The 26,011-nt window shown below is 41.3% G+C and overlaps 1 protein-coding gene across 3 annotated transcripts in view; it reads right to left on the bottom strand.

Annotated features, from left to right (window-relative positions):
* The window catches only part of SLC1A2 (solute carrier family 1 (glial high affinity glutamate transporter), member 2), a 173,239-nt gene that overhangs the window by 22,544 nt on the left and 124,684 nt on the right, over window positions 1-26,011 (bottom strand). For all 3 annotated transcript variants that reach the window (XM_011965516.1, XM_011965515.1, XM_011965517.1), the window contains 4 exons: window positions 24,257-24,425; window positions 19,705-19,831; window positions 10,545-10,778; window positions 4,974-5,168 (listed from right to left, as the gene is read on the bottom strand). In XM_011965516.1, coding sequence (XP_011820906.1) covers window positions 4,974-5,168; window positions 10,545-10,778; window positions 19,705-19,831; window positions 24,257-24,425 — 725 coding nt within the window. The remainder of the gene's footprint in view (window positions 1-4,973; window positions 5,169-10,544; window positions 10,779-19,704; window positions 19,832-24,256; window positions 24,426-26,011) is intronic.

Here is a 26,011-nt window from a genome sequence, read left to right as displayed (position 1 = left end):
CAAAGGGCAGTGACTCTTTTTCCTCTTTTCTGGATGCCATTTGTACAAAGCTGTCACATCAAAATATCATATCAAAATATCCAAGAGTACTTTAGAAATATGGATTCCTAAGCTGTTTTTGTGGGTACCAAAAGGTAAGGGGGACTGCTTTCTTTATAGTCAGAAAATCCTAGAAATGTTATGAGCCGAGAGGCAGCCTCTCAAATTGTTTCAACTAAATCCGGGCCATCAGTGCGACCAAGCACAGAATCCTGGGGTCTTATCATCGGGAGGGCCCTGAATATACCTAATCTTACGTTTGGGAGATTAAGTCCCCTGGAGAGCCTGTGGTTTGAGCTGTTTTTCCCATATTGCCATCCTTCCCAGGTTGAGGCCCATCCTTGCATAGACACTTCCCCTGGGTGTGATCTACAGACTCCCCAACCACACCCTTCCCCTCCCACTCCATGGTGTCAAGGCTCGGCGCACTCCAATTTCCTTGAATCTATCTGGGTCACAAGAGGTACAGTGTGGAGTGCTCAGCCGTGAAAGTTCAGCAGTTGAGCAACCTGAGTTCAAATTCCAGCTCTGCCACTTAATAACCACGTGACTACAGGCAACTTAACCTCTCTGTGCCTTGATTTCCTCGCCTGTAAAAAGGAGGCAGTAATGGTATCTCTTTCATGGGCTGGTCAGAAGCTTTCAGGAGCTAATAAATTAAAATGCACTTAGAAGGGCCGGGCACATTCTGACCTATCCCCACCCCACCCCATCCCGCCCAGTAAATGTGAATTGTTTTTCTTGTCAAGAAATCTGGATAGGACCAGGCTGCTTTGCAATGAAAACTTCCCTAAAACCCCGAGAGCTGGAAGAAGGGAATTCTCAACCATTTCCCAAACAGACAGAACACCAGGGAAGGGGAACTCCCCAAGTTCCAACGGTCTTGACCTTGACTGTTTTATTTACAGCATCAGTTGCTCTGAGTCACTCTTGCACATCCCTTTGAACTGTGGTTAACATTAACATTATCTGGTTATCTTTTGGTTGTGTGAGACAAAGTCTTATCAAGATAATTCTTCCTGGAAGTTGCTTTCCCCTCTTGTCCTCCACCCTAATAATATCCTCACCCTCCAGTGGGCACAGTGTCTGTCTGTGGAATTCTAAGCCCTGCAAGAGTTCCTCGGGCGGTGATTTTCCCTGCATCCCTCATTGCTTTCTGCTTTGCCTGGTCTTCCACTCCCCTGGCTCACTTCTCTAGGGTTCCTGGAAGCTGTTAAGATACTAGACACACAATATCAGAGCAGAACCTCACAGTAACCCTGCAAGGGACTTATATGGTAACACCTGCTTTCACTGTGAGGAAAACATATATAGGATGGGTGGAGAAACTTAGGTCACACAGCTTGAACATGGTCTGCTGGGATTTGAACAACGGTCTACTTGATTTCAATGCCACGCTGGTCCTTGATGGCCTTGATCCCTCCCTACATTGAAAATTCTATGAATTAATAAAATGCTGAGAATTTCTAATCACTATTTTCCTACATGCAGTGAAAGGAGAGGAATGAAGAATTTACTTGGAAGTGCAGCATGAAGATAGATTTGGCTATTTTCCTCCAAATAAACTGCAGGCATGAAGTATATCCACCCGTGGTGGGTGCCCCAGAGGTAGCCCTTGTGGGGTCTATAATTCAGGAGGATTTGACTGAACTCACCCAGGGGCCAGAGATTTAAATGTGTATGGTCAAACTCATCTTTTGTCAACTGAAAATGCTCAGTAGTATCACTGTTAATATAAAACAAACCCTGTGTAGATAAATTCATAGAATTTAAGCATAAATTCAATCACTCACTGGTCCATTCTCCCATCTGTAAGTTCCCATCTAATAGTGCGAACTTAATGGAAAATATGGTTACCATCAAGACCAATTGTTGAGAGAGCAGAAATGACTTTTGCTTGGCAAAAGACTTTCTTAAGAAGCCCTTTTTGTCTTTCAGTTTTAAAGCAAGGGAGGTTAGCAGTCTTGTGATAATTGTTAGGACATAATTTTGAAAGACTTGATCTTCTGACCTGAAATACGTTTTCCATTGTCAGTAACATCATGGTACTCATGATGTCATGGTCACATTTTTCTTTAATATTCTAGGAGTGTTGTGTGTTTTATTAGACATCAATAATAATAATAGAAGCTAACATTTATTGACTGGTGCCTGGTTCACACTCATAAGAGACTATGAGCCAGGCACCATGTTCTCAGCCACCCTAGAATTTGTTATTGTTCCCATTATGCAGATGAGGAAACTGAGGCTCCCTTGTAGTATATAATTCATAGGGTGGTTGTGAAGATTTTATTATATGTATGTAAATTATTATTTTGCAACCCAACAGTATAATATAGTGGAGGCAGTGTGTGTAATGGTTAAAAACACAAACCCCAGAGTAAGGTGGTCTGGGTTCAAATCCCATTTCTGCCTCTTATAAACAGTGTGATCCTGGCCCAGTTACCTCATCTTACTGTGCCTCATTTTCTCCATCTGTAAAACACGGAACCCAGTATCTACTTTTTAGGCCTGTTTCTAGGATCACAAGTTAAATAAATGGAAGCATATGCCAGCATTTGGAAACTTAAATTGTAGTTGTTCCTTTAGATGGCTGTGTGTGATCTATTCTCTGAGCCTCTGTTTCCTTATCTAAGGTGAGATAATTTAGCAAGAGAGTCACTGGAAGACATTTCAGATGATACATTCTAGCTGATTAAATAAATGTGATTGCTATTTCATGTTTTCATATTGTGTGTGTGTATTAAACATGGTGAATTTTTCTTTTCTCTATTTGCTGAGTTGCTAAAGTGAACTCAGATGCACATGGGATATTCACTAAATCTTCTGGAATGGTTATAAGGATAAAGGAGAAAGCTGTGTTTTAACAAAAATGTCCTTGAGCTGGTTGAATACCTCAGAGCTAGACAGATCAAGCACAGGCTCTGAAGCGGCCATTCCATGGCAATATCAGCCCCTAGAACACATAGAGGACATGATTAGAGGAATTTTCCAGCACTGCTACAGATACTGGGTGGTCCCTTAGTTTGAACTTTTTAAAAATCTGAGCATGTAGAGACATCAGACCCAAATGAACACTGCCTCTTAGGAGAGATCTCCTAAAATGGCCCTAGTCCACTAAAGGCCTACCAGAGAATGGACTGTTGAATAACATGAATCAACCAGACACCAGATTATTACCAAAGTTTCTAATATAGAGGTTGACAGTGCTGCCTGGGGGAGAAACTGAAGTGGGAGAAAGAGGCTAGCGCCTTAGCCTGAACCCAAAAAATATTGCCCCTTCTAATGCCCAATGGAAAAAGCCAATAAAAACACTATTCTAATGTCTGTTTTTGAGTCATAGTCAGAAAGAAGAAATGACTTGTGGTTGGAAGAAGTAAACTGTGGAATAGAAATTTGACTTGTGCCTCTGCCACCCGTAACCATGAGACCTAGGTTTGTCACATAATTTCTTTGAGCCTCACATGCCTCCTCTGTAAAATGGGAATAATGACTATCCCTTCTCTTCAGGACTGCTGAACATGTTCAAAGCAATATATGGAAAGAGTCTGCTACCTCAGAGGAACCAAAGAGTGGAGTGATTATCATCGTGGAGGATGAAAGTGTATTCCAGTGTCTACCTCATTCATTTCCTAAAATGAATCACCCAGGCCTTGGCTATTCTAATATCTGGAATTCTCTTTCTACTACAAGTACATCTGTCACACAGAATGTGACCCACTTACTCCCTATGTTTTCTGATCACATAGAGTCGAGAAGGGAAATAAAACTTACACATTATGGAGTCCAAAACTGACAAACTCCAGTGTCTTAAAAGACCAAGCTGCAGCAGACCAGGCATAAGTAATAGGGTAGGCAGGGGAGACTGTAGGAAACTGAAGTGCAGCTGTCTTACAAGAGGATGGATTTCTAACCTTTTACAATATATTTCAAGGCAAACAAAGCAACACTCTGGGCTGGGAGTCCATCCATGAACTCCAACTTTTAGCCCCAAATTATGAATACCTTCCTTATTTATAGATGAGGAAATTGAGACTGAGAGTAGGGATATAACATAAGTTAGGGCAGAAATTGGCTTCTGGCTTAATTGAAGCATTTAGATGGGTTGAGAGTGATAATATTAAAATGATGATTGCAAAAAGCTTTATTTCATGCTATAATGTCAATATAACATTGAATGGGTTGAAGACCGATATTTTCAATGACTTAACCTATAAGCAAGAAAGTGAAGTGTTAGTTTGGCTAATAGGTGTGATCTTTAAGTTTATGGTGAGGCAACACATTTTTAATGATCTCTTAGGAAAATGTTCTTTCTGAATTTTTAAAATGATGAATGCATTTAAATAAAAACAGCTTTAGTAAAAGCAAAACTATGTGCTATTTATTTGTAATAAAATCTTATATGTCATATTTAGGAATCTCTTCCAGTATTTTGTAATTTCTGCCGTTACCCTCTGGTGATAGAATATTGAACGGAGCATATTTTAGTGAAACAAAAATTGGATCCAGAGTCAGCTGATGTTGGCCTCAGTTACAGTCCTGTCAAATCATTACTGATGTTGGCCTTACTTACAGCCATGCTGTAGCCATGGACAAACTACCATGCCTCTTGGTGCCTGAGTTTCTTCGTCTATTAAATGGGCAAGGAAATTACCCTGCCTACATCACAGGATTGCTAAAAATCAAATAATATCCAATTTCTAAAGCAAGTTGACATGTGCAATACAAACAGGAGGCATTAATGAGAGTCTTCTTTCTTGTCGCAATCTTTTCCTTTTGAAGGCTGCCAATAATTCCTCTTCTTTTATTACCTTCATTGTCTTCCACCAGCAGAAATGAAATTCAAGTGGCCTCTGTCACATGGAGCTAGTGTGGAGGGGAAACAGGGTAGAACAACAGGTAGTTGTTTTTGTGTTTTACCCCACCCTCCTCACCTTACAGTCACAATCTGTCCTCCATCCAGGACAACACCATTCATTTGGGCTATAAAGATGGCGGCCACCGCTTCGTAAAGGGCTGTACCATCCATGTTAATGGTTGCTCCAACAGGAAGGACGAATCTAGTCACACGTTTATCAATCCCCAGATTTTCTTCCAGGCAACGGAAGGTGACAGGCAAAGTTCCAGCACTGAGAACAAAGAGAAAGAGAGAGACAGGGTTATGTCCACTTTAGAGAAGCAGGACAATGCACAAACTGGAACGCCACTGCATCCTTAGTTTTTCTTGTTTTGTGTCAATCAAGCAAAGTGACATGCAAAAAAGCAGTATCTGGAGCCAGATTAAAAACTGGTGAGTTGGAGGCTGAAATTCAATCTTACTGAGATGCTAATAGGCAGCAAAATATTTTCGTTGGTTCTGGTTCTGGAGATACACTCAGAACTTGAAGATGTTTTCTTTTGACCACTGTTTCCATCTTGGATTCAATATTGAAGTGCATCTGATTGCCCATATTAATTGGGTTGCAAAAAAAAAAAATCTATGTCAGAAAAGAATCAGCTATCAACAGTGAAATGGGATGAGGAATTTTTGGATAACCCAAAATTTCATGCTAGAAATGCTGTTTCCAATAAAATGACTGAATGGATCGCATTTAGCCCCAAGAAATTGCCCTGAGCTGGGCTTGCTAATTTCCACAACAATAAACATGTCCAGCACCCTTCAGCATGAGCTGAAGCACTTCACTGGGGAACCTCACAGATAGTCCAACACCCTGATACATGCTCATCAGCCAATTCTACAGTCACTTCAATGACATGGAGCAGGAAAGCATGTGTTCAATAGCAAATCAGAGACTAAATATGAAGTGACTTCACCCCCACTCCTCCCAGGCCTGGGATGCGGATTCATGACCACATGATCCAGCCTCAAAGGCCAGAATTCCTAACATGTTCATATGTCTTCAAAATTGGAGACCAATAAAAAACAAGGATTGCTAAAGGCCAGAATATTATCTCCATGTGGCTAGAAGGGCATGGGAGGGTGAGTGGATTTGCTGCAAGGTTTAAGTAATGTAGAAAGCAATGCAAAACACTCAAACTGCCATGGAAGTGCTTCATGGTCCATCCTCTTGATTTTTTTCTATTCAAACTTTAGCAAAGTGAATTAGAAAACCTGCAATGCAGACAACATTTGGAGGTGTTTTCTCTCTTGCACTTACAGCTTTTGTCAAAGTTTCCTCCTACTGGTCAGAATTAGTGACTAAGCTGGACATAGATCCCTGTAGAGGTCTTGGTTTGTCAGAGAGTGGGAGAAGACCATCTGCTCCAGGGAAGCTAAATGAAATGAAGATTCCAGGGCCTATCCAGAAGCAACGAATCAGAAGCCCTAAAACTAGGGATGCCCAGATGTGCATCTTATCAAACCACTGGCCCACAAGCTCCTAAAACAACCTTAGGAGAGCCAAATTTCTCTTACCAGAACATTCTTCGTGATTTCAAGTCAGGGGTCTGTCTCATGCCTCCTTCTTGGTCTTGGGTAGGAAGAAGAAATGTTTGTTGGGGAACATTTCATAACTAAAATCTTGCAAACCCAGGGCAAAGTTGGAGCTGGCCTCATTTGCACGCAGGAGATGCCATTAGACCTGGCTTGCTGTCTTAATGCGAAGTCAGTGTCCCTTTCTTCTTCTTACCCCACCCTCTCCTGGGCCCTTTCGAAGGGTTGCCAGGACACCAGGACTGGTCTGAGATGACTGCTCAGTTGTGGTTGGTGGCCAGGATTCTCGATTGCAAGGATTCTCAAATCTAAGGACACTTCTGGGATTGCTGGAATACATTTATATTTATTATTGCATTCATTTTTCCAAACTGTCATCAAATGGTCTTTGGACAATTAAGTAGATTGGGAAAAATGATCGGTAAGTATAAAAATATCCTCTATTTCTCTACTGGACAGGCTTTCTTTGTGTCTTTAAACCCACCCACCCAATCAAACTAGGACTTGAGAATTTTAATTTCAAGCTTTCCTATGTGGACGGGCTGACATTCTGACATTGCTTTTTTGGCTCCTGCCTCAATGGCCATATGACAGCCTTCAAATGTTGCTAATAATAACAATTATTAATAAATAATAAATGTTGCTTCTTTTGTTTTTTATGTATTAGTTTTAATAGCCTGCACTGAAGTTGGAGAGCTGAAGACAAGCCAGTCTCAGGCCACCCCCCTCCCTCTGCCCTCCCTGACACCAGCCTCTGGAACCACTGAGAAAAGCCGTTCAACTACCCTCAACATTTTTATTCTGTACAAGGGCCGAGGAGGCAGGAAGGATATTTTGTGGGCTGTTCCTGGGTTTTGCTTTTTTTTTATTCTCTGTGACCATGATGGCAAAGAAACCTTCAGTTAATTCTCGGTACATGACTCATGTCACACAGCCTTTTAAACAAAGAAATTCCACATCCAGGCAAAAACCACATTTTAACGAAAGATTAAAACCACATTTTTTTTTTTCAAATGAAATATAGGGTTGGGGAAGAAATCGGTCTAATATTTGCAGCCTTGGTTGGATAATCTGAGCATTTGTCTCTGATTTAAATACAAATTTGGGCCATGCAAATTCCCTTAAGATTCACCTTGTCTTACAAAGTTACTGAAATAATGGCCTAGTCATTCAAAAGAAAATGATACTAATATTTTTGAAATAGTTGAAAGATCTAAACCATAAAGGTATTGGAAGAAAATAAAAAGTCATATTGTATTAACTCGAGAAGCTATTCCTAAGCAAAATCCAAATTCTAAATTCTAAAGAAAAGTACTGATAGCTTTGACTAAGTACAAATTTAAAACTTCTGGAGGCAAAAAGCACAGTAACTTTTTAAGACAAATGTCAAGTGAAGAGAAAGATTATTTGCAACTTGTGACACATGAGCTAATATTCTTATACAAAAAGAGAGCTTGAAAATCAATCAGGGAGGGACGAATACCTCAACAGGGAAATGACCAAGTTCATGAACAATTCACGAGGCAGGGGAAAAGGGGAGGGGAAGGAGAAGTAAAGATATGCATATCCCATGAGATTACTTTTCACCCAATAGGACTGGAAAGCATTAAAGTGACCGGTAATATCCAGAGCTGGTAAGTAACCGGGGATGGGCACACCCTCAAACCCCAGTTAATGGGAACATAAAATAATAAATTTTTCTGAATAGCAATCTGGTAACGTGATTCAAAACCGTCAATGTGCATACCATTTAACTCTGAAATTCCACTTATCCTGAGGGGATCATCATACAACCTTGCAGAGATGTATTTGTAAGGATATTTGTCACAGCCCTGTTTAATAGACATGCCTTAAATGTACATCACTGTGGCTAGGATGGGGTGGGGTTTGCATTGTAGTACATACAGTGCATTATTATGCAGTTTTAAAAATGGTAGTAAAGTCTATTGCAATAGATATAACTTTTATGATATGTTGACTAGTAAAAAAATAGCTATTTATAAAACAGCATATATATACATAGTAAGAACTTGAAAGATATATAACTAAAGACTAATTAAAAGGTTATGACCAATTATCACTGGGTGATAGAATAATTGGCAAAGCTCATTTTCTTCTTCAAAATTGTATTCACTGCCTGAACTTTTTCACAATGAGCCTGCAGAAATTTTATTTTATTTTTGTTTTCTGGTTATGAGCCAGGTATGAGATAAAGTATGAGATACCAGGCTTATAACCAGAAAACAAAAATAAAATTAAACCAGGTGGGTTTTTTTTTCTTTTTCCTCTTTTCTTCAAGTGGAGATCTGTATGGATAGAGATACTTAGTCATGGGAAATTTATAAAACCAAGAAGGAAATTTTGAAGTGTTTTCCTTCATCTTCAGAAAATGGGTGCAGAATCTAGATCCTCAAGATTGTGTATATTCCAGCTTGGTCTGAAACCCCATTTTCTACTAGCACTGAATCCTCATTGATTTGCAAGGTGGAAATTTAATTTGGTTTCCCAGGCATTATTGGTCTGTTAGGTCGCTTAAGGGAAACCTGACTGCCTGCTCAGCAGCCGTGGAGCAACAGGCCCTGCTGTGTCATGGAGTGCCACCTCACCAGCAGTGCATGGGCACAGGGTCTGCAACAAGGACCTGATGATGGGCTATGGGTTTCAGAATTTGCTTCCCTCCCTGTTTTATGATTCAGTCTTAGTTTTGTGACCCAAGGACATATGTGCAGACATAAAACAATGATTGCAAGCTGAAAGTAAAACACTAGTCTTAAAAATTCTCAATTGTAAGGCATTTCTTTCTTTTTCTTTCCTTCCTTCCTTCCTTCCTTCCTTCCTTCCTTCCTTCCTTCCTTCCTTCCTTCTTTCTTTCTTTTCCTTCCTTCTTTCTTTCTTTCTTTCTTTCTTTTTTCCACATGGAGCCTCACTTTGTCACCTAGGCTAGAGTGCAGTGATGCAATCTCAGCTCACTGCAACCTCCGCCTCCTAGGTTCAAGCAATTCTCCTGCCACAGACTCCCGAATAGCTGGGACTACAGGCACTCCCCACCGCACCTGGCTAAGTTTTGTATTTTTAGTAGAGATGGGGTTTCACCATGTTAGCCAGGCTGGTCTCGAACTCCTGACTTCAAGTGATCTGCCTGCCGAGGCCTCCCAAAGTGCTGGGATTACAAGCATGAGCCACTGCGCCCAGCCCAATTGTAAGGCATTTCTTATGTATTTCTTCTTGTTCATTTTTTGGGTTGTTTTTGTTACATTCAGTCCAAGATGATAGTCCAAAAACTGATTTTTCTCTGCATATCTCTGGGGTCCTCTTTGGCTTTCTAGGCACTGGAACTAGGTAATAAAGGGGGAACTGATTCTTCATCAATGCCAAGTTAACTCTGGGGAAGAATAATCCATTAGAGGTTCATGTCGAGGTCAAAGATTTGGCTGAGCTTTGTTTGTTAGAAAAAGTCTCACCTAACATACCATTTACTTTGTAAAAGCTGCTTCTTCTACTTTTGAAAATTTATTTACCAAAATCTTCAAAGAGTAATATTTTGTGATAGCATTTTCCAAATCACAGGTGAAATGTTAATTGAAAAACATCCTGTTAAACTTCCTTTAGAAAACATCTAAAACTAAACTAATGATACAAGTGGCAAATTAGGCATGCAAACAAATAGCTTGCATTTATCTGAAAAATTTAATGTGAGATCATATTTCCAATATAGTTGCAAACCAGCAAAAATGTTCACCAGAAGGCTCAGAAGTTCCTAGAAGGAGACAAAAATTCAAAGCATTCGCCTTTTCCAAAAGATCTTAGTAATGTGTGCCAAGTGTTCTTATTGAACTTTGTGATGGGAGGGTTTTGAGAAATGAGAAATGGCAAAGAGGGCAAAAGAGTGAACAAAGAAAGAAAGAGAAGAAAGAAAGAAAAAAAAAGGAAAAAAAAAAGAAAAGAAAAGAAAAAAAAGTACCCTAGAACTTAAAGTATAAACAACAACAACAACAACAACAACAAAAGAAAAAGAGGAAAAAAAAAAAAAGAAGAGTGAGCAAAGAGAAAGGTGATTTCTTTTGTTCTCTACCTGGAAGCGGTGCCCAGGGCAGTGATCCAAGCTTGGAAAATGCCAGCAAAAAAGGAGAAGGGGTTTTTCCTGGTCACTACAAAGTAAATCAAGGGGAGAAAGATGCCCCCGTGGATGATGAGGCCTATGATCACTGTTACCATGTACATCCCCAGTTGCCTAGCAACCACTTCTAAGTCCTTGATTGCAATGATCTTCCCACAGATCAGGCAGGCGATACCCAGGGGAGAGTACCTGAAAAACACAAAAGGGAAAAACAGCATTGAAGAGATCATTATGGCATTCAGAACCTGGGCCTCCTCTGTACCGCACCCTGAGGAAAACACATGGCTCTTCTGTACAAAAAAAGACTTTTGCTGAGAAAAGGTCATGACATTCCATTGATGTTATTTTTTATTTTGGACCAACTCCCTTAATCAAAATCTGTTTTGTGGATCTGGTGGTGCCCGCTCTGATGAAAAGTCCAAAGGCAAATTTTGTCGCTAAGGTGAGTTTTAGGGATAAAGGAGAGACATGCATTACCATCTTTTAGCTTTACCATCAAGTTCCAAGTTGAGAGACTCAGGCGTGTCTCTGGGAATCTTGTTTGATTTGTGTTCCTCAGTTCCTTCCTAGAAATTTGGGAATTTGAGCTTTTTAGAAAACTATAAACTGGAATTTGTAAATTTGCGTTGTTTTTACCTTGGAAGATAGGGAATATATTAAAATGAGAGAGAAAGAGAAAGAACAAGGAAACCATCTGGGCCAAAATGTACATTTAGAGAAAAGTGGTTTTACGACTTCCAAGTCTGAAAGTAGTTTTTCCATACTTACTCTAACAATAATGCTAACTACTTTCATTTTGTTTTAAGCACTATGGTGAGAGCTGCACACTCATTCCCTCACTTCATGCTTACCACAACCCAAAAATCTAGGTGTCATTATTGCTACGTGGCAAATAAAGAAACTGAGGTTAAGAAAAGCTAAATAATCAGCCCAAGACCAGGAAACCAGGAAATAAGAGAACAATCTCAGGTCTCTGAAACTCCCAACTGGGGGATTTTCCCAACCAAGACAAGCCACTTCTCTTTAGTGAACAATCACAGCTCTTTGGAGATAAGCAATTCACCATATGCCAAATTTATCCTATATAAACTGATGTTATAGTTCTACCTTATTATTTTATAGAGAGTTTGGAAACTACTTTGGTCCTCACTCTTGGGAAAGCTAACTATTTTGTCTCTCAACCTGAATATATTCTTCTCATATTTGGTAAAATCCTTTAGTATCCAGAATGATGTTGCTAGGGCATGAATTTGTTCAGCCTGTGACAGTTTCTGGCTGATATGAAAATATTTGTGGGACGGTTGCTACCTTAATACAAATTATGAATATACTTGAGAGAAAGACTATGGGGAAAATGAAGTCTCTAGATAAGGCTTCCAGCAGGGGTCAGGGAGTCAGGAAAGGCTGCTGTAATTGTAAGATCTATACAGACTTGTAATTGTGCCTGGAGCAAACACTTTCCTGAATTAAAGAAAAAATGTGAAGAGTAGATGAGACACATATATATGAATACTACGTAAGACATGGAGCTCATCTCGCCACTTATTAGCTATTAATATGTGACCATGGTTAGTGGCTTATTCCCATTTTACAGATATGGATGTCAAGGCTCAGAGCAGCTAACTCCAACCTCATGGAGATGCTGTGGGGATTAAATTTTTGAGCATGCATGTGTGTGTGCTGCAAAAAAGCCCTCTCGCATCTCTGTCAGTACCATTAATTCTCTGAGTCCTGACAAAGGAATTCCTCGTGGGTTCTGTTTTCACACATGTACCCCATGTCCTCCCACCACTCATGCTTATTAAGCCTGAGTTAGTGATGCTTTCTAGAACATCTCATGGGATACCCAATTGCAAGATGATTTTATAGCAACATATTCTCTCAAGAGGAACCTAATCTTGAAGGAACTGATTTGTAACTGACACTATTAAACATTAGCATAGCTGTTCTCTTCCCATATGAGAATCTAGCCTGAAGCTCCTACTTGTCCTTTCTGTGGGGTCCAGGCTGGTCAAGTCTGAGGACTGCTTCCCTAGACATTAGGGAGTCTGAGACAAACCTGTACTCATGTCATTAAACCCTGAGCTCTCCCACCGTTTTATATTCTGCTGGTGTGTCCATAGTCACAACATCTCATAAATTATCAAGGTAGTCTCGGGGACCAGCACTTCGTTCACTGAGACTGTAAATAAGCAGAATGAACCTTCCTATAAAGCAAAAAAGCATTTATCTTCATAAACCAAGAGATCAGTTCTTTCCCAAGCACCAAGCACCCTTGAAAGCTGTCCAGAAAAACACTACTATAAGCTGTTTTGGGTGCCATTCAATTTTCCTTCTCTCCTGGGACAAGCAATTTGTAGAATGGAGAGAAAATGCTTTCAAGGCTCTTTGCCAAAAAAAGACTAGCTATAGAGTCTCCTGGAGAATGTATTTGGGCCACTGACAGATGGACTAGAGAGAGGTAACAGTTTACCTCTGGGGCACTTAGCCAGCTGGGAAAAGCATGAGCTCCCATTGTAAATGGAGAGTGTTAAAGGCCAGAAAGTGAAGTGTTAGCAAGCAGAAGCCCTTGCTAATCCAAACACCTTCATCTCTGGGAATAGTATGAGCATTAAGTAGAGGAAGGTAAGAATCTTTGTTCTATGAAGTCTTTCAGGGCCATTACTTTCTTGTGCCTATTTTTATTTTATTTATTTTTTATTTTTTATATTTTGAGACAGAGTATTGCTCTGTTAGCTAGGCTGGAGCTCAGTGGCACAATCATTGCTTGCTGTAACCTCGACCTCCTGGGCTGAAGCAATCCTCCCACCTCAGCCTCCTGAGTAGCTAGGACTACAGGTGTATGCCACCATTCTCAGCTAATTTTTGTTTACTTTTATTTTTGTAGGAGGTCTCACTATTTTGCTCAGCAGGTCACAAATTCCTAGCCTCAAGCAATCCTCCCACCTCAGCCTCCTAGAGCACTAGGATTACAGGTGTGGCCAACCAACTGCGCCCATTTTTAAAACAAACAACTCAGGCCTTCACTCCAAAACTGGGGCTTCTGGGTTCCTGGGTTTCCATGTCAATGAATTACCTAATTGAAAATAACATGCCATGGAAAAGGATGGGCAAATGGCCAGCACCCAAGGCCACCACTCAAATCTTCTGAGATGAAGCCAGCAATCAAAACCACAAACCAAAGTGCATAAAGAGGCTGAGGGCTGCACGGAGAGTTCTGAAGCCAAATAATGCCCTGTGATTGTTGGTCCAGTTTCCAAATGAGAGGGACACGGCTAGAGAGCTGGGGAGAGGGAATGGCTCCCATGCAGCTCTTAGGCTGTTCTTGTTCTCTGTTTTCAGGGCCACAGATTCATCCAGGACTGGCCTGTGGAGTCTTTTTCTTACTGCTGTTTCCATTCTAGCCTCCACCTACTTTGTCTCAAAGCCCTTGCCAGCCTAAGGGTCCCACCAAGATGCCCCTCGCAGGACTCCACAAACACACTCATCTACAGCAGGCAAGTTACCTAGAATTCAGTCGGTGTCCAGGTGTCAGAAGCCACCGGCTTCCTGTTAACAATGCGATTCCCTGGGCTTACCACACACCTACAGAGTCAGAATGTCCTGAAGCTGGCCTTGGGGCATTTATGTTTTAAACAAGCTCCCCAGGTAATGCTGATCTGTTTGAAAACCAGTATTTCAAGAAACAAAAATCTTAACTGCAACTGATGAAATGCAGATATTACTTGGTGACCTTTTGGAAACCATTTGCCTTAGCTCCAATTTCTTCAGGATCTTTGAGGTCTTAACCCACTGGAATAAGTCATTTGGGACTTACAGGCCTGGGACAGATGATGGGGCAGACACTGATGACGGGAATGGAGGTAAGCTGAGGGACTTTCTCAGTCTTGCTGTGAAGCCCCTCTGGTGCTGTCCCACATATTTCCAATAGCTTGTCAATAGAGCTAAACACACATTCCAAGAGTAGCTGAAAGGTGCTGTCCATGCTCAGAAAGTATTACAAATCTTCATCTTTCCCAATCCATTTAGGGATACGTGTTCCAGCTACCCAAAAAGTGATTCTTGTTCAAAGTTACCATTTGTGATTAGAACTTTTCATCAAGACAGAGTGAAAAACAGTTTGTACAGCCTCTAGGCTTATGATTAAGGGACTTCCTTTTGCAAGTAAATGAAATTCCAACCCATCAAGGTGACCTGCAGGACCCTGGAGGATCTGCCTACTGCCTACCTCTCCAACTGCACCTCCTTTTGTCCCCTTTCACCAACCACACTGCAGCTTTTCTAGACCTTTGTTCTGATCCTCAAAAGCCTTTCCCTGCCACTTCTTCCCCCTGGAACATTCTCCCCTCAGTTCTTTACTAGGTTGCTTGGCTCACTCTGCAGCTCTTCATTAAAGGTCAACTTCCCAGACAGCACCATGTGGCCCATCACTTCTACGCCATCACTATCTCTCGCTATTGCACGGCACTTATGACTATTGGAATTAGTAATAAGTGCTACAAAGACAATCTGCTCCCATTTGCTCCCTTTTGGCTTTCCCTCTCTCCCTTCCCTAGGATGTAAGCCCCACAAGGGCCGGAATATTTCTCTGTCTTATTCAACATTATATCACCAGTACCTAAAATCATTGCCTGCACAGAATAGAATATTGTTTGACCAAATTTTAGTTAGGTTTCTGAACCTTCTTCTGGCCTCTTCTGGGCTCTTTGCTAAACCTTATAAAATCCGGTTTAGCAAAACACTCGTCTCAGTCAGGTTAGCAAGAACCTCCGTCCTCAAAATCTGATCAGGTTGTTCATCCTCCCCCGGATGATGTCTGGTCACTCTGTGGCCTTCAGCTAGAATCCTGTGGGGTTGGTTTAGCCAAAATACTCCTTACCCCAGACCATCCACTGCCCCCACCTTTCTCCATGCCTATAAATTCCCACTTGCCCATGTTGTACTTGCAAGTGAGCCCAATCTCTCTCCCCTACTCCAAAATCCCATTGCTGTGGTCCCTGTGCTCATTGCAACAATCCTGAATAAAATCTGCCTTACTCTGCTTTAACAAGTGTCATTGAATAGTTTTTTCTTTAACAGTGTGGATGGATGGTGGTTTATTGGAAGAAGGAATTGGAAGAGTAGGCAGAGATTTTACTTCTCACTTATGTTTTTATAGGGGTAAGATTATGAAACATTTTACTTTCTGTTTAAGTTTTTCAAATTTTGAAAAAAATGTTTTAAATAACCTCATAAGAAAATGAGGATATGAAAATCATACAAAAATTAAGGGGTTTTCGGGTTTCTTAAAGAATTCATAAACACAGAGATACAAAGGATATGGATTGAATTGATGATAATATTGGTAACAGCAAACAGCTATTACTATAATACTAATCCATGTAAAGTGCTTAGACAGTTCCCAGCACCAAAAAGGTACTTCACGACTGTTGGTCACAGTCTTAGTTCTCACAGCAACCTATGGCATGGATTCTAGAATCATCCCATTTTACAGATCAGAATATCGGGGCTTAGAATGTGTCTAACTTGCCTAAAGTCACACAGCTTGCAATAGGAGGATCCTGGATTCAATCCAGTCTGAAGTAAAAAAGAAATTGATGTAGGTGTTACTTCTGTACAGCTCCATAATACTGGGCAAGTCACCCTCTGTGCTTAGTTTTCTCATTTGGTAAATGGGTTAACAAAAGCACGTATTTTTGTGTTCAGTACTATTGTGAAGAATACATGAGCTAATGCATGTAAAATAATTGGAGTAATATTAAGTATTTAGCAGGAATTTGGTAAATTTAAGTTATTTAATAATAATTGTTTCCTCAGTAATAAATGGGTTAGTACATGTACTATAACTGAAATAGTACTGAGCATATAGCAAGAAGTTAGTAATTCTAATTTATAATTTAATAACAAAAACAATTATAATATTTTCAATGTTACATTTTGTTATTATTACTATTATAACTGCTACATAGAAAAGAATACAAAAGAATTCTGATTTTTTAAGCTTTGAGGGGTCAGTTAAAGAGTAGTTGACTGTTTTATCCAGAACCTTTTTACACACATCATTAGCAAATACTGATGCTGACGAGGCAGTGAAAGAATTAAAGAAATGTGTAGAATTGGCATTTCATGTTACGTGACGTCGTCCTGACTATGAGCCTAGATGAAGTAACCAAAGAGCTGTCAGAAATCATTCTAGGGTCTTACTCCTGCCTCACAACCACTTTTTACCTCCCAAGATGATAATAAGCATTTAGGAGTTCTGGTTTCAATGAATGGGAAACTTCTTAATTCATACCACCACCCTCCATCTCTGGGGAGGAGGGAGGCTACACTTCATCCCACTGACTCATCTGATGTCCTAGAAGATTCCCTTTCCTGCAAGGGTTTAGTGGAAATCACATTGGTATGGACGTAGGAAGGACACACACATTGTCCATGTTATTGGCATCATATTACAGAAATATGGGCTGCATATTTGGAGTAAAGATGCATAATCTGCTAGAAATTCTAGGAAACAATGGAAAATCCTAATGTTTAAGCAAGAGACTTATTCTGCATTGTGTATTATGTCCTAAACTCTCAACAGACTCAGATGAATCTGAAGGACTTAAAAAATACATTTTACCTCTGGGAGCGGTGGCTCACGCCTGTAATCCCAGCACTTTGGGAGGCCGAGATGGGCGGATCATAGGGTCAGGAATTCGAGACCAGCCTGGCCAACATGGCGAAACCCTGTCTCTACTAAAGATTAACAAAACTAGCCGGGCATGGTGGTGTGCACCTGTAATCCCAGCTACTTGGAAGGCTGAGGCTGCAGAATCACTTGAACCCGGGAGGCGGAGGTTGCAGTGAGCTGAGATCGCACCATTGCACTCCAGCCTGGAGACAGGGCAAGATTTTGTCTCTCTCTCTCTCTGTCTCTCTCTGTCTCTCTCTCTCTCTATCTATCTATCTATATATATATGTGTGTGTGTGTGTGTGTGTATGTATATATATGTTTTACACCACCACCACATTACCAAATCTTCATACAAAAGAAATATCCAGAAATCCAGCATTGCCTGAGAAGCTGAAGGATCAGTATAATCATGAAAGAGAACATGTTATTTCACTAGCATCTTTTCTGTGTTTTAAAAGCACTGTAAAACAATGATCTGAACAAGCCAGGTCTGCTAAATATGGTTCATGAAATAGTGAGGAACATCTTCTTGATCTGAAATCTTGGCGTTTTCAGCTATCCCACTCATTCCTAAAGTTTTAGTAACAATTGACTACAGGCACATCACCATGTTTGGTTCTGTGGAGATAAAAAATAAGAACAGATTTTTGTCCTTGTGAGGTGGGGTGGGAGACAAGAAAAAGAAGAAGAGAAAAAGCAGCTGGAATTTCCATGAAAGGCACCTACAGAAAAACGGAAAAGGATCAGAAGAGGTTTGGCAAAGAAAGTGGGTAAGCCTGGAACGTGCAAAGATGGGGAATAGGTAACCCAGAATTCCTATGGAAAAGAGAACACAGGTATGACTTGGTCTAAGAGTGGTTTTATTTTTTTCTAGGCAGACATACAGGACCATCCTAGGGATCTGAAACAAATGCAAGTAAAAAGCTTTCTGTCTGATGGATATGGGACACCAAAAGTTTCCTATGATTGAAGATGACAGAGCTTCCACAATGAGAGAGTAGATCCTCGTGCTCTCCTAGGCTCCCCTAGATTTCAGAGTCACTGACTATAAACACACGTGAAATCAAGGGGAAACAATATTGTTTAGATGATTCAAACCAAAAAACCTACCTGCTTAGGTATCAAGGATTTTGATACCAATATGAACTATAGCTCTTCCTCTACCTAGCTATAATAATCTTAAGCAAGTTAATTATTAAGTTGGTGCAAAAGTAATTGTGGTTTTTGCCATTGAAAGTAATGGCAAAAACTGCAATTCATATGTTGAATTCATATGTCCCCCAAATTCATATGTTGAAACTTAACTCCCAGGGCATTGGTGTTAAGAGGTGAACCATCTGGGAGGTGATTAGGTGATGAGGGCTCTGCCCTCTTCAATGGAATTAGTGCTCTTAATAAAAGATGCGTGAGGGAGCCTGTTTTCCCCTTCCTGTGAGGACACACACAAAGGTGCCAACTACGAGGAATAGGCCCTCAACAGATACTAAATCTGCTAGTACCTTGATCTTGAACTTGTCAGCCTCCAGAAGGGTGAGCAATAAATTCCTATTGTTTATAAATTACCCAGTCTAAAGTATTTCGTTATAACAGATGGAAAGACAATGACTGTGTAAAAGAGACCCCAGAGAGCTTTCTGAATCTCTTTTCATGCTGAGCGAGGTGGCTCATGCCTATAATCCCAGCACTTTGGGAGGCCTAGGTGGGAAGATCACTTGAGCCCAGAAGTTTGAGATCAGCCTGGGTAATATAGTGAAATCCTCGTCTCTACAAAAAATTTTCAAAAACTAGCTGGGCATGGTAGTGTGCACCTGTAGTTCCAGCTACTTGAGGGGCTGAGGTGGGAGGATCACTTGAGCTGCAGTGAGGGAGGTTGAGGCTGTAGCAAGCCATGATCACACCACTGCACTCCAGTCTGGGTAACAGGGTGAGACCCTGTCTCAATAAAATTATAATGAAATAAAATTCAAATAAAAATAAATAAGTATCTTTCTAACTGTGGGTACAATGAGAAGTTGGTCCGCAACTTGGAAAAGGCCCCTTATCAGACCCAACCATACTGGCACCCTGATCTTGAACTTCCAGCCACCAGAACCATAAGAAAGAAATTTCTGTTGTTTCTAAGCCACCCAGTCTTTGGTACTTTGTTATAGCAACCCAACTAAGACAGTTACATAAAAATATACAACCCATTCTCAACTCGCTGGCCATACAAAAGAGGCAGTAGGTTAGATTTGGCCCAAGGGGCATAATTTGTCTACCCTTGTTCTAGGGGAAGCTCCAAAAAAGATATTTTCATCCCTTTCTCAAGGTCTTTCTGGAAAGACCTTTGATCAGCCTATGCCAACTTGTTCCTGCAGGGAGAGCTCCAGTATCCTCTGGGGACCCCAAGGCTTTCTCAACCCACGGCTAAGAAGAAGTAAGAACAAGGCCACTTACCACATGATCATGATCACTAACTTCATTACAATCTCATTCAAAATGTTGAAGAAATCCACCATCAGCTTGGCCTGATCTCCCATCTTCCCCATAGCGATGCCAAAAGCAATAAAAAACCCTATCAGACCTGTTGGGTGAATCACATTACACAGAAGGACAAATTACAAAGAATGTATTTTTTCTCCTCATTCTTTACCATTCCCAAATGTATGGAGCCATGTTCTCACTGCTGGTTACCCTATGAATTAGACATTAAAAGAAAAAAGCATTATATTTCATACTGAATGTAACTTTCCCCTGGATAATTATGGATTTCTTGAACATTTTCCACATGAGCAAGTTAAACTGTAAGCAGTGTTAGGCTCAGGAAAATGTATTCATTTTCATTCCGAACTAAAAGGTGCTCTCTTCTCCCTCCCCTCACTTATGAAGTCATGTGTAAGCAGATTCCATTATTACACAGATTAACGAGTAAAGGCTTGTTGGGACTTGGGGATTATCATGCAAACTTTGGAGCCAATATTGGAATAGCAGAGACCAATTAGCCAATAAATTCTTTGCTAGAGTTACATCTAGTTTGTTTTGGTATTATCCCAAATCAACGTATGGCTGGTATGTTTCACTCTTACAAAATCCTAAATGTAAAATTTATTTTTTTATTACTACATACATGAAATGACAGGGAGAAAAAAATACTGAAAAATCAAAGGGAAAACAATAAGAAATCCGAAACTCCATTTTATCCAGTTTTTTAAAAATGTAATCTGTTATTTATGAATTTGTCACAATTCTTTTCATGACTAAAGTGGTTAGAATGCTTTCTTTTTTATTTTATTTGTTTTTTCAGGATCATAAAGACAGAATATAGATTCACTGTCAGATTTTGCTAGTTCCTAGTCTCTCCACTCTCTTCTTCCTTCACTTGACATGCTTGACTTGTATCTAAGTCCAGCCTCACATCAGCCTCTGGGGTCAATCCTAACCCCAGGAAGGATTTAAGGAGCTTCATCTCTGCCCTCTTCATGTCAGCATCACATTGCACTAGGTCTTGGACCAACTCCGATACCCAACCATGAGTCTTACTTCTGTGTTGGTTTCACCTCATCCCCTATGCCTGAGATCCTGGGAATCTGCCCTACACTTTAGTTCCTCCAAGGCTAGGCCTGGCTTTGCTCTTCCTACCACTCCTGTTGGTCCCTTCCATTCTCTCCCTTGGTATTTCATGCTCAGGCCTGGAGTCTCACTCCAATGCATCCAGGGACTGGGGTATACTGTGCGGCTTACAGGTGTTTCCAGTAGTGCCTGGGGGCTATCTGGATTTCTAATTGCCAATCCCCATGTGCTCCCTGACCTCTGACCCCTGATCTAGTATTGACAGTCTTAAGGTCTCAATTCTTACTACTTACGTGTTCTATAAATCAGTGTTACTATGTCCTTGGCTACAGGACTTTGCTTGCCCACCTGACTTGTTCTCTGACTCTGAAGTATGAGCCATCTTCTCTTTCCTCTTCTCCACACCTAACCTGCTCAATTCGGCAGTCCTAATTTCCAGTCCCTCCCCATTATATCCAGTTTCCTATGGTGTCCAGTTATGCTTAAAGTCTTAACCCATACTCAGTAAATTTTAGCATCATAATTTGATTCTCTTAGAAGGAAATTCCTTCCTTCTGAACCTTTGACTTTACCCTTTCCCTAGCCATCTAACCCATTAACCTCTTTACACCAAACACATATCAACCCAGATTGTCTAACTACCCTTTGCTGGATCCTTTCTATCTTCAGCAAAAAGAATCCATCACTTGCACTTGGGGTTGCTAATACTTCACATTTAGTATCTCCTCTTTTTGCTCTCAGCTAGAAAGCTTGACAAATGACTTCGTAAGTGAGTTATTGGCCTGGGAAGACAAAGGCTTAGGGAAGATTAGATCCAGGACAGAGGGAACTAGTCCTGCAGCAATGTACAAAGTCAATTTCAAGCCATTCCCAAGTCCTTCTCTCAAGCCCATGGAGAGGAGTCTGCTAGGTGGGCGGGGAGAGAGAGTCAATCTGAATATTCTGCTTGAGAATAGCTCATATTACTTGGTTAATTTCATTTGAAATTAAGAAAAAAGTGCCTGAGGTATCAAGGTCCCAAAGAACTGGAATAAAAAAAAGCTCCATTCAGTGTCAGCAGAAACTGGCCATACCTACGAGAGATAGGTTTTTAAAGGAAGAGTTGGAGTTGATTTAAGCAGTTGGGAGAGGGTGGAGCCCAGAATTGTTTCTGGAGGATTCTTAGGAGAGAAGTGGTTCCTTAAAGAAGTGGGAGGCAAGAGCTGGGGTTGTATCTTCACTTATTGCAAGTGCTTAATCCTCGGGACTTTCCAAAGACAAAAAACAGAAAGACAGCAAAACTAAAAAATAAAAAAAGCCACTATCTCCACCCTCAGAAGACCATGGAAAGAACCTTATTTCAGCCATGATTTGTTAATGGGAAGTTTCTTAACAGTTTAACTTCCCTTGGCTTTCCAGAGCCTTGATCTGCACTTGGATGGAAACCATATTCAGCTTGTAATTTTTCTCTGTAAACGTTGCCTAATTGAAATTGCTCACTGAAACGGGGGTGTTCCATCTGAACAAAACCCTCCTGGACTTGGCCGCTGGGGTTACAGAGTAGTGAGTTGTGTTGAAACTCCCCAGTAGAGCCAAAGGTCCTGTGACTTCCCAGAATCCACCAAGACTCTGGAAACAACCAGGAAAGTCTTTGAATGATTCACTCCAAAGCCCTGGCCCCATTGTTCATGGCCTCAAACTCCTCCAGAGTATGGAGAAGACTGAGGAACACTTTGACAAAAGGGGGTTGGGTGTTTTAAGTTATGACCCACCAGAAAGGACCATGGGGGAGTTAGGAAGGTCCTAAAAGGGACATAGATAGCTGGACAGTGAGGGAGAAGAGCTGCTCAGTGGTGGGTGCTGGGGATATTTGCAAAACCTCCCTAGAGGAACTCTCCTTCCTTCTCCTCGCTCCTTCCACCTCTCACCTCCCACTGGTTGTTAAACAATGTTTATTGATCTTCCATTGCCCAGCAACCTAGTCAATTCATCTCTTCCCTCACTCTCACTCACCCAACCTGCTTCCTGCCAGGCCAAACAGAAAAGATCCGCTTCTGCTTCTTGGTGACTATGCAATTCTGCTCCCCCTCTCTCCTCTTTCTCTGTACCATTCTGGATAGCTAAGAAGTAGGCTTACCAAATTTGGAACAAACAAACAAACATGACACTCAATTACTTTTGAATTTCAGGTAAGTAATGAATACTTTTTTTTTAGTATTCTTATGTCCCATGCAATATTTGTGACACACACTAAAAAACTATTTGCCTTTTATCGAAAATTCAAATTTATCTGGGCATTCTGTATTTTATCTGACAACCCAACTAAGGAGACAGGCCATGCGATCTTTTAGATGACAATGTGAAAGGACTACTGAGCTCATTCATCTCTAAGCAGCTGTCATCCAAACCTTTAGAAATTGTGCTTAGATAAATAAACATACTTCATCCATCCAGATTCACCATTTCTCCCAGGTTTTGGCCAAACGCCCCTATTTCCTGTCTAGGGGACACCATTCTAATGGTGGATGGAGGTTATGGAAGGGAGTGGACCCATTGAGTGGGAGGGGAGCAAACTGGGCAGACTAGAGCCGCTCACATGGTAAGTAACCTCTGTCCCTCATGGAGGTATTTTCTTACTGAACTCCTCAGCTCTCCACCCACTTGGAATAATGATCAGAGCTCATATGGAGAGAGCACATGGCATGTGCTACTGTGCCCTATATGCACAATCACATTTCATCCTCACAATAATCTACTAAACAGATGTCAATCCCATTTCCATTTTACAAATGCGGCTCAGAGAAATGGAGTAACTTGCCCAGGGTCAGATGACCAGTAAGTGGCCCATACTGGATCCAAACCCAGGTCTGCCCAACTGCAGAGCCCCAGAAACCTCTAGGATAGCATGCTAAGAAGGCACCAGGCTAGGAGAAAGAGCTCACTGGGATCCCAGAAAGTAAAACAAGATAATCTGTAAAGCTCCTTTGGTACCTACTCCAACACTTCACAGTCCTGGTAGCATTGCATTTGTTTGCAGACTATGAGAGCTGCGGTGGTCCAGCCTCCGCACCTAGCACAGCACCAGTACATGGGGGCAGCTTTTAAAAAATGCTTAAGAAATGAAAGCAATGGATGTGTCACTTAACAACATAGAGAGTCAGAGAAAGTGACTTTCTAACGCCACACAGAGAGTCAGGGAATGTGCCCAATGACGGTAAGCTCCCTTATTTTTTTCCGATACCCAGCTTCTGGCTGCCCTGTCCCTTCACCGTCTCCTCTGCCCTTCTCCCTCTTCCTTAAATCGCTCAGTTCTCAGTCCCAGTGACCCTCAAATTGCTCCCCAGAGAGAGCCTCCTGCTCCACCTAGAGGACAGCCGAGTCATCAGTTTTCTGAAAACGGAGTGCAGGAGAGCCCAGCCATAGACAGGGAAGCAGAATCCCGGACCACCAGCTGGCCTACCTAAGACGTTCATCCCGTCCTTGAACTCCAAGCCCTTCTTGATAACCATCTTAGTCTCCTCCGGCACCTCGGTCACAGTCTCGTTCAACAGAGACACAACAGCGCTGGTTGCGTTGGCCTCCTCGTCTGGCGGTGGTGCAACCAGGACTTTCTTTGTCACTGTTTGAATCTAACAGAGTGAGGGGAAAAAAGGCATAAAGTTGAGGTTTGGCCTATGAGGTGAAAAAAAAGCCTGGCTACTCATATATTTTAAGGTTCCTAACGGGTTAACAATAATTAAGAAATGCCAAAGCAAGGTTATGAAAACTGGAGAATATTTTCTATGTCTATTTACAAAGCAGTGTTTTATTATACACAGTGAGATACAATTGTCCTAATCACAGATAATTACAGAATTTTTTATTTGTGCAAATTTATGGGGTACATGAGAAATTTTTTACATGTATACAATGTGTGATGATCAAATCAGGGCATTTAAGGTGTCTATCATCTGAGTACAATGCATTTTTTAAGTACAGTCATCCAACTCTGCTATCAAACATTGAATGAATTCCTTCTATCTTTCTGTATGTTTGTACCCTTTAAGCTACTTCTCTTCATCCTTTCCCTTTCCCCCACACTCACCCTTCCTAGCCTCTGTTATCTATTTTTCCACTATTTTTCCATGTGTTCAAATATTTTAGTTCCCACATATAAATGAGAAATGCAATATTTGTCTTTTTGTGCCTGGCTTATTTCACCTAAGATAACGACCTCCAGTCTTATCCATGTTGCTGCAAATGACACGATTTCATAAGTATAGAATGTATAAAAATAATTTGCAAATGTACTATAAGTACTATGGTCAATAATAGGACACAGTCTTAAACTTGGGGAATAAATGTTTTCTTTCACTCCTATGATTGTAGCTCAGAAACAGTATGAGACATCTAACTTGGATGCTCTTCCCAATTGTGAGACCTAGTTAGATGGTCCTTCCAGTTGTGATGGTCCTTCCAGTTGTGATGGTCCTTCCAGTTGTGATGGGCCCTGGGTCTGGTTAGGAATAGAAAGCCTTGGCAGGGGTCAGATCAGCAACTCATGATCCACCTGTTTTCCCCCCAACCTGGTCCCCACTGGATAGGGGCATCACAGGCTGCCTCAGTTTGGGCTCCTTCTAGAGCCAGGCTCGGCTGGAAATCTCCATCTGGGCACCAAGAGTGCCAGCTGCCAGCAGCCACCATGGCAGGAGCATTTGCTCATATTTCAGATCCAAATTCAAGGTGGGAAGACAGCCGCTCCTTCTGAGCAGTGATGCCAAGCCTTGCTCAATGTTCCCCAAGCGTCTCTGTCAGATGACTCACAAGGAACCTCTCCCGCTATTCCTCGACATCCATGGCAGTGGTCCTATTTTTAAAGGTGCCAGGCACCCTACATGCAGAGTGCTATAAAAATCCACATCTGAGGCTAAAAAACACCACCTCCAGGGGCATTAAAATAGAACTCAATGCAGAATCCTAGAATGTCAGTGCCGGCATGTAGTAGGTAACAGATGGCTGAACCCTGAATAGATACGGAAGAAGATGCATGGGAAAGTCAAGTGACTTGTTGGACGTCATGGAGGTATGGGCAGAACTGGGACTTCAACTCAGATGACCTCACCTCCATTGAGTTATTTCCACAGGCTGTGCTGTACGTTAAGCATAGGGATCCAATCCTACTGTGCTGGGCTCCATAGGAAGCAAAGCTGAACTGCCAGTTATCCAAAATGGAAGG

This window comes from Mandrillus leucophaeus, unplaced genomic scaffold, assembly GCF_000951045.1.
Source record: "Mandrillus leucophaeus isolate KB7577 unplaced genomic scaffold, Mleu.le_1.0 Scaffold73, whole genome shotgun sequence".
Lineage (NCBI taxonomy): Eukaryota > Metazoa > Chordata > Mammalia > Primates > Cercopithecidae > Mandrillus > Mandrillus leucophaeus.
This window is presented reverse-complemented; position numbering and strand designations above follow the sequence as displayed.